Here is a 9,481-nt window from a genome sequence, read left to right as displayed (position 1 = left end):
CCAGGCAATGACTCAGGCAAGTGCTCTTTAGAGGCAGCTGGGCTAGGGCTAATCTCAGATGGGAGTGGAGGGGCTAATGGTTTTTCTGGGCAGAGTGGTTTAGCAGACAAACATGAAGTAATATCTTCAGGTGGGACTGGTTCTGCTGGCAGGAGTGATTCAATGGAATTTACAGGCTCAGTGTCTCCAGCTTCCTGATTATCTGCCCATATGTCCCCATCCCAAGTTTCAGGATCCCATCTCTTCCCAGTCAATGCCCTTACTTTAACTTCAGACACCTCTCGAGGTTTGCAGTTGAGCTGGCATTGTAATTCAGCCATTCTTACAATAAGACTGGGTTTGGTTTTCAGCAGTTTTGGCTCTGTTACTACAAGAAATAAGGCTTTCTTTCAAAGCACAAGTGGAAGCCTTGAGGTCATTTATGCAGCACTTGAGCTTTGACTCTGAAGCCCTGAGTGCATCTCTTCCCTTCATCGGTTTGTCTAGCGAAAGTAGGACAAACCAACGAAAGTAGGACAAACCAACCAGTTTCCTTATACTTCTCATTCTGACAAAACTGTAGAAAGATATCACACATGCGTTCACCCTGAGCCTCACCTTTCAGCAATACCTGATCTATCGGTGGTGATACTTTGTGTATTGGTATCGCCATCTTGCTCCATGGACTATCAGTGACCTCTTTGCTGCTGGAAGCAGAGTCATCAACGTCTTTATGACTAACCAGACTTGAGAACCAATTTAGAAAACTCAGCCTTACAATTTTGTTTCTCTAGAACCACTCCTGGTACCAAATGTCTTAGACTGGGTTCTCTAAAGAAGCAACACCAGTAAAGTGTATAAATATATACATAGAGATTATATCAAGGAAACAGCTCGCGTGATTGTAGAGGCTAGAACATCCCAAGTCTGTGGATCAGGGTAAAGGCCTCTCCCAAGTCACACAGCTGCAGAAGCTGACAAGCCCAAGATTGGCAGGTCAGCAGATAAGCTGACAGCTCAAGTCCCAAGAATGGGAGATGAGATGACAGGAAGCAGCCGCAGGATCCAGAGACAGCAAAAAGCCAGAACGTCTGCTTATATACAGATGCAGGCCACACCCCCAAGGAGACTCCCTTTCATCTGATTGGCTACTCACAGTATATTTAGTCATGGGAGTGATTACATTAAAACACTGAAAATCGTGACCCAGCCAAGTTCACACACAATCTTAAGCATCACATCATCCTTTGTCTTAGTTGGCAGTGTTAAGCTTAGATTTCTGACATTGTTATTAAACCCAATTCTTGTCCCTCTTACCAAATAGAACTAGGATAGAACCAAGAAAATTGATAGAACAAAAGGAGGAAAGGAAAGTTTGTGATAGAAGATTGAAAAGGAGTAGGAAGAGAAAATAAGTTACTTTAGGGGCCAGCTGCTCTGCCACAACTCAGCAAGTCTTAACTGTTGACTAGGAAGTCTTTCAGAGACTTGCTACTAGGCTCCTAGGATGCCAGCCTACACCAATTACCCAGAATTTCTGGGGTGAGACGCAGGCATTGGTAGTAGTGTTTGAAACTCTCCAGGTGATCCCAATGTGCAACCAAATTTGAAAACCACTGTTACAGTGGCTTTCTTTGAAGTTTTACTTCATAGAAGGATACATATATAGGTAATAATGGTATCCTTTTTTCCATTCACAGTACACTCCACTGCAAGATAAATAATTATATGAATAGAAGGAAAGAAGGAAGATACTTGCTTTTCCAACAGAAAGGACTTATGCCCTGGTTTATCGTTTTCTTCTCCATAGTTAGTGTGAAGTGCGTAGTTAGAAATGGTATGTCTTGAGAGATACAACAAATTAATCACTGATTTTCCTGTTTCTCCTGATTTTAGAATGTTGCTTTTAAATTACCTAGGCAGAATTGGGTCTAAAACTCCTTTGATGGCAGCTGCCACTTTCTCAGTTGGTTGGAATACCTTTGCTTGCTCGGAGTCGTTGGAGAAGCCACTGAACTGGCTGCTTTTTAATTACTATTTGACAACCTGCCTCCAGTCTTCAGTTAATAAGTGAGTCATCTTTAAAACTTGTTGTCACCAAGCTTTTTGGATTACATGCCCTAACAGTAAACAGTTTTAAAGCATAACACTGTCAAATATGTATATTTATTTATATATTATATGCATTTACTGCTGTACCAAAATATTCTTTATATTATAAACATACACAAAAATCTTTTTAAATTTAAGTATAGACCAAAAATACTAATAAAAATTGTAATGTTTTCTTTCTGTGCCCTCACTGGATTGTCTTATACAATTCCTAGGGAACATGAACCCCACTTTGGAGATCACTGTCTAAACTATTCTGTAAGACTAACAATATTAGTATGGAATGTTTTAAGCAACATAATGGGCCATTTCCCTGGATTTTCTGCTTGTTGCTAATCTTGTAGTTAGCTGCCATCAAGTTAGCCCCCAACTCGTGGCGACCCTACATGTGTCAGAGTAGAACTGTGTTCCTTAGCATTTTCAATGGCTGATTTTCCTGCAGTAGGTCACCAGGCCTTTCTTCCTAAACTGTCTTAGTCTGGAAGCTCCACTGAAACCTGTTCAGCATCATAGCAGCATGCAAGCCTCCACTGACAGACGGGGGTGGCTGTGCATGAACCTGGTCTCCTTCATGGAAGGGGAGAATTCTACCACTGAACCACCACTGTCTTCACTGCTAATCTTATCAGTACTTAATTCTCTCCGAAGTAACAAGTAATGTATTAAGTGCTTTGAGTGCTGAATGATACTGCTTCTTAAACTGGTGCTTACCAGCATGGCATGTTTTAAAAACTTAGGAGAATGCAGTTTACTTGGATATCCTCAGCCCCCACGGTTCCTCCATTACTGAAATACTGTCTTTGAATTTGTTTTTCTGGAGTTGTTTATGTATCTTCTAACAGTTAAACTGGCATGGTAGAGAAGACATAGAGCTGCTTCTGTTTATTTTTATTTTTTAATGACTGGTACCATGTATTTTTAAGTGACTTGATAACTTTAAATATAAACTCTACATAAAAAGACAGTTAATTTGTGCATGACTTACTGAAAACCATAGTTATCGTGAAAGTTCACATTAAATGTTGGATTAAGCTTCATTTATTTATAAAACTACAGATGTTCATTATAAAATACTGCCAGAAATACTAACGAAGAGTCGTCATTAATTACTCAAGTAGTCATTGAAATGGGGATGGTAGCAAGAAAAGTGAAAGAGTGATCTGAATTAAAATGTCAATTTTACAAGAAAAATGACCAACATTTGAAAAATAAGTATGCAAAAATGTAAATTCTAATTTTCAGTCTGGCAATTTAAAAAATAACATCTTCAGGAGAAATATCAATGTTTGATTGATTAAATAAATACTTATTGAGTACCAACTACATGCCCTGTGCTAGGATATTTAGTTATTTATTATTATGCATTTAGGTGTGGTTGAGCTTAATTGTTTACTATTGCAATTCTTTTTTTCTAGGCACCGGCATATGTTTGTAAAACAAATTGATATGGATCATGTTATGAAGGTAGGAGAGAAACTTTGTATAATACTTTTATTTCCTTGTTTGATTCCAAGAATAGATAAAATTTGTTTTTATTTTTCAGGCTAAATCCATCAGAGAGTTTGATAAGCGATTCACATCAGTCATGTTTGGCTACCGAACAATTGATGATTATTATACGGATGCCAGTCCAAATCGTAGACTAAAGTCAGTAGGAATTCCTGTGTTGTGTCTGAATTCTGTGGATGATGTTTTCTCACCCAGTCATGGTAAAATGAACATCTTTGTATATATTTTGACATGTATTAACTGTTGTTCTTTCTAAGAAAATACAGTATTAAGCAACTGATGTTGTTCTTGCTAAGGAGGAGCCTGGTGGCACAGTGGTTAAGAGCTCGGCTGCTAACCAAAAAGTTGGCAGTTTGAATCCACCAGCTGCTCCTTGGAAACCCTATGGGGCAGTTCTGTTCCATTCTATAGGATGGCTATGAGTCGGAATCGACTTGACAGCAACAGCCTTGGCTTGGCCTAAGAAAATACATTATGAAGAAATAAAATGTCAGTCATATGTTTTATACTGTGATAAACAGAAAGAAAAAAAAACTAGACACTCATAACATAATATCTAAATGTCTTGAATCACTTTTTACACATTTTCACAGGACCTTATCTAGACCTCTGTGAGAGCCTCAGAAGAAATTATGACTCAATATTTTGCTTGTTCTCATTTTTATAACCTTTCTTATCTCATACACTGCTTGTTGGACAGATAATGTTACAGTATCTTTGCCTCAGGAGTACATTGTCATCACATGCCTTTTCTTCATAGGGTTTTCGACAAAAGGGTTTGAAGTTTTCCCACCTCTTAACCTGCAAGACAGCCCTGGTGGCGCAGTGGTTAAGCATTCAGCTGCCAACCAAAAGGTCAGCAGTTCAGATCCACAAGCTGCTTCTTGGAAACCCTATGGGGCAGTTCTATTCTGCCCCATAGGGTCGCTTTGGCCTATAGGGTCGCTATGAGTTGGAATCAACATGATGGCAGCAGGTTTGGATTTTTTTTTTTAAAACCTGAAGAGAACTTGAGACTTTATAAACATGATGGGCTTGAATATCTCATTATAGCACCTTAGGACTATAAAGTCATATTTGAAAGGAAACAGTCTTTGTTTTCCCTCTGGATATTATATGACAGAAAATTATGCCAGAATTAACTTTTCTGCTCTCTTAATTCAAGAAATAAGGAATTTGGTAACAAAGGCATATATGTTTGTGTTCATACACTGAAGCAATATGAAATGATTAGAAGTAATCATACTATCTGAAGGATCAGTAGACTTGACCTCTAATTTTTTTCTAATGAAATTTCAGGAAGCACTTTATAAAACTTGTTCTCCTTATCTCCCCCTAAATATTTTTAAAACATTTTCCTCAAGTACTTCATTAAAAAAATTATTCTCAGTACAAACTCAATGCATATACGTATTGTGAAAATTTCAGAAAATCACCAACGTATATCTAAAAAATCAACTATCATTCCTCTAGGGAATTCCATTTTATTGTGTGATTTATGGTTAATCACAGGTAATTTTAAATAGATGGAACTTTTGGCCTTTGGCCACAAACCAGAAAATGAAACTGTAAACTTTAATATTAGTTGTTTAGCCTGTTTTCATTGAATTAAGGAAGTCTAGTATTTCTCTGCCCATTTTTATATTTCACTGACCCTGCTTCTAGCAACAAAAATTTCCTAACATTTAGTCTGACTCACTTGGTTGAAGTTTGAACTCATTATTTCCTGTTCTCACCCTTAAAATAGTCTTGCCACATGGAAATAGTGGACAATTGTCTGCAGCCTAAGAAGGCAGGCAGCCACCATCTTTCACATGACTCAAATGTGGCACGGCCTTTTGTTCTTCTAATATGACTGTAACTATCGCTGTTAGAAATTGCTGAGTGTTTCCATAGTGTGAAACTGGGGTTCTTAATAATTACCTTAGAGGCAAATGCAGCCCTCTAAATCTAAGCCCTTAATGTATGGTGAAAAAGGGAAAGCAAAAATAGTGTCAGTCTTTTCCATCCAGTTGCTGTCGATTCCAACTCATATGACCCTTTGGGTCAGAGTAGAACCGTGCTCTATAAGATTTTCAGTGGCTGATTTTTGGAAGTCGATCGCCAGGCCTTTCCTCTGAAACACCTCCAGGTGGTCTTGCCTCCAGCCTTTTGTTTAGCAGCTGAGTGTGTTAACTGTTTGCACCACCCAGGTCTACATCAGTTGTTTAGCCCTCCTGTTAAGTTCCCACACGTGACCCCAAGATAGGAGATGTCCACTTTGAGGTCTTCTTCTTTGGGATGGATGTGGCTGCCTAAGGCTATGAGTTAAGCACTCCTCTTGGACGAGGACTTAGCTTGCTGTGCCTTGATTTAGGGTCTCTGGGTTTATTCTTCAGGGAATGTTATGAGGGGTCAAATTGAGAGTATCATCTAAACAGGCAATTTGTGCACTGCAGCATCTCTATCTCAGAAAGGGTTAGGATTTCTGGTGTGTCGGCTTCCTTTCCCTCAGAAGAGAGGATTAGGGTAAGGAGAGCTTGCCTTTAATTAGCTCATTTACCCCTAAAATTCAGCCCAAGATATAAAGGTCTACTTATTGCATCAACCACATTATCTTAATTAAGGAGATAAGATTCGGCAGAACCTGAAATCAAAACTCTTCTTATGCCAGGTTGTGATCCATTATAAATCTTAAATCAAAACATTTTAACTATCTGAACTCTAAGCATGGGAGAAAAATAATAAAAATAATGTGACTTTAATTAATATCTTTTAGAGTGAAATTTATACTCAGGATAGATTTCTTAGAGCATATGGAAAGACTGTCATTACTGATGAGTTATATTAAATACAGCAACTATATTTTCAAAATAAAAATTCTTTCTCCTGACTAAAATGGAGTTGCAGAAGAGAGAAAAGAAACCATTAAAAGATGAACACTACTACCGTTTATGAGTATTTTATTCCTTTTTTGTTATCTATGATAGTAAAATAGGAGACCTGGTGGCACAGTGGTTAAACCGCTCGGCTGCTAGCCAAAAGGTCGGCAGTTTGAACCCACCAGCCACTCTGCAGGAGAAAGATGTGGCTAATCTGCTTCCATAAAGATTATGGCCTTGGAAACCCTGCAGGGCGGTTCTGCTGTGTCTTGCTGGGTCACTGTGAGTTAGCATCAACAAGATGGCAGTGGTTTTATATATGTTTTTAGTATATAAACATAATTATAATTTTGAATCTTTAATACAGCCACTCATTGGCCTCTGGAATCTAACTTTGTATAAAGTTAAACAAAGTCATACATTATGAGTTTGTAACTCTCAGAGGTGGTAACACCTAGGTGGAAGTCTTGTAGCATATAGTGTAAGTATTCACCATTCCTTGAATTATTTTAATTTCTCAAAACAAGACTGGGTCTGTGTTTTTGTGTTGTGATTAAACAGTTGATTTGATTCTTCCAAAAATGACAGTCCAGTACATGACCATAAACCTGAATTGTTACAAGAATATAGACAGTTGATATAAATTTGTCAAACTTACTCCATTTCCTCATACTCATTACAGGTATTTGTTTAATGGTGGTCTAAATTGATTACAAATAATAAAGGTATACACTGTTTCTAAACAAAACTGGTAATGATTATATTTTTTCTCTCTCCTACTCTCCCCACCCTCCCCCCAAGCTATTCCAGTAGAAACTGCTAAGCAAAACCCTAATGTGGCTTTGGTCCTTACTTCTCATGGAGGCCATATTGGTTTTCTGGAAGGAATCTGGCCAAGGCAATCCACTTACATGGATCGTGTCTTCAAGCAGTTTGTGCAGGCCATGGTTGAGCATGGACATGAACTCTGTAACATGTAGTCTTCTGGTGTATTTCGTCTGAACCACCATTATAAAGGCAGCTCAGCTTAGTGCACAAATTTTAACTACTGTATATAAAGCAAATAAGCCAGCAGGTGGGTGAAGAGGTCCAGAATGACATGCAAAAACTACTTTTTGGGGAAATAAAACAACTTTGTAGCAAGAAATTAAATATAGTATTAGATTGTTACGTAGATTTTATTTTTACTATGCCTTACCAAGTATGACCTTAAAGTAGTATAAATGGAATTGCACTTAACCAAAACTATCATGTAAAAAGATTTTAATTCCTCAGGGTTTTAATTTAGACTAGTATTTTTTAGATTACTCATTTTAGGTAATTTAATGGTACTTTAATAACTGTTAAGAGGTTTTGTTTATTTGAATGTAAGTTGGCACATTCCTAAGGGTGTCTGTACCTTGACGATATATCATGATAACATGAAGACTGAAATACAATACACTAAATCTTTTATGTATTCTAACTTTAAAAGACAAGCGCAACAATGTTAGACTGACTTCAATACATGCTCTTTTACTCTGATAATATTCAATTAGGGCTGATTTATGTTTTATAATGATTATAATTCACATGCTTATTTTTAAAATAGTATATATGCATACATATATACCATTATATTAAAATAAATTCTACCATTTTAAACTGTTTCTTTGTAAGTTTTTACCTACAAAAAAGGCCCAGAAAGTAATCCCTAGAAATTAATTTATGATAATCTCATGAACACATTAAGATGAAAAATTAAAATTGTTTTGTTTCACTGTTTCCACCACTGGCTCACACCGTTGAGACCAGTTAAGAATAGTTTCAGCTACAGGAAACCTGTGTAACAATGACTTAAGGAATAATGATACTTAATCATCTTACATCAGAAGAAATCTCTAGATAGGCGGTCCAGAGTAGGTACAGGGACTTACAATGTCATCAAAGACCCAGGCTCTTTCTGTTCCACTCTATCCTTAGCATCCTAGATATCTTCTAGACACAGGATGGCTACTGCAGTTCTAGATATCACATTCACATTCAGAGAAGGAAAACGGGGAAGAAGTGGTGCCAGACACATCTGCCGTTTTGGAAAAGTGAAAACTTTCCCAGAAGACTTGCACTTATACCCATTGGTCAGAACTAGGCCACATGCCCACCCTTGGTTGAGTGGGAAAGTGGGAAAGCAAATATGTAAACTTATCTGACTATAGTTGAGGCTGGCAAAGGAGACAGGATTGGCAGTGGTTGTTGGGCTTGTCAGTCAACTGTGAGAGCTTCCATACCACTGAACATCCTTTCCCTCTTTTTTTACTATCTCAACGTGTTTTTAAAATATATGTATTTTTGTCCTAGGTATTTCATTGAGAGAACTATATGCAAAAAAAGCATACTAACAAAACTGTCTATCAAAAAATGCCACCATTTGGAGAGTTCTTGATAATGTACTCCCTCAACACTGTCTAGAATGGCAGAACGGTAATACCAGTGCTTTTTTGTCTGGACAGCATATATTCCATAAACAATAATTACACTCAGTTGATATGGCTCAGGTGAGGCTGATCCTATCTTCCAGAGTTATCTTTAGACTCTTTGGGGAGCTATCATGAAAGACACTCTTTCTCTGGGATTACAAACCCTAAGGACCATGGAAGCCTGGATTTTCGAGGGACCATTCTTGTTGCCTTGTGGAATGAACCTGAGAACAAAGCCAGGAAAGTAGAGGCAAAAGGAAAACAACAAAAGTCCTGAAGACTTTATTTGAATCTGTTTCTAGTCAAGCCAAAAGCCCTAGGCCTTCTTAGTAAAAAGAGTTAATAAATTCTTTTTTTAAGTTGGTCTTCTTTCACTCACAACTAGGAGTCTTGCCCAATACATTTAGGAATGAAGTATGTGAAGAGAATGCTCAGCTTGTTAGCCCCGGGAGGATAGGGTCTGTGTCTCACATATTTTATGCCCCAAAGCATTTATACAGCACTTTATACATATGGAGCCCTGGTGGCGCAATGGTTAAGAGCTCAGCTGCTAACTAAGAGGCT

General features: G+C 37.8%; 1 protein-coding gene across 3 annotated transcripts in view; it reads left to right on the top strand.

Annotated features, from left to right (window-relative positions):
- ABHD3 (abhydrolase domain containing 3, phospholipase) overlaps positions 1–9,078 on the top strand; it is a 49,855-nt gene extending 40,777 nt beyond the window's left edge. For 2 of the 3 annotated variants that reach the window (XM_012558939.1, XM_004387920.2), the window contains 4 exons: positions 1,876–2,049; positions 3,507–3,555; positions 3,635–3,800; positions 7,263–8,108. In XM_012558939.1, the coding sequence (XP_012414393.1) occupies positions 1,876–2,049; positions 3,507–3,555; positions 3,635–3,800; positions 7,263–7,441 (568 nt within the window). In that variant the 3' untranslated portion in view covers positions 7,442–8,108. Of the gene's footprint in view, positions 1–1,875; positions 2,050–3,506; positions 3,556–3,634; positions 3,801–7,262; positions 8,109–8,798 lie in introns of those variants that run through there. The other variant, XM_023742052.1, reaches the window with a different exon arrangement.
- Positions 9,079–9,481: the final 403 nt, after the last annotated feature.

Source organism: Trichechus manatus, unplaced genomic scaffold, assembly GCF_000243295.1.
Source record: "Trichechus manatus latirostris isolate Lorelei unplaced genomic scaffold, TriManLat1.0 scaffold00199, whole genome shotgun sequence".
Classification (NCBI taxonomy): domain Eukaryota; kingdom Metazoa; phylum Chordata; class Mammalia; order Sirenia; family Trichechidae; genus Trichechus; species Trichechus manatus.
Note: the sequence above shows the minus strand (reverse complement) of the source record. Positions and strands in the feature narration are given on the sequence as shown.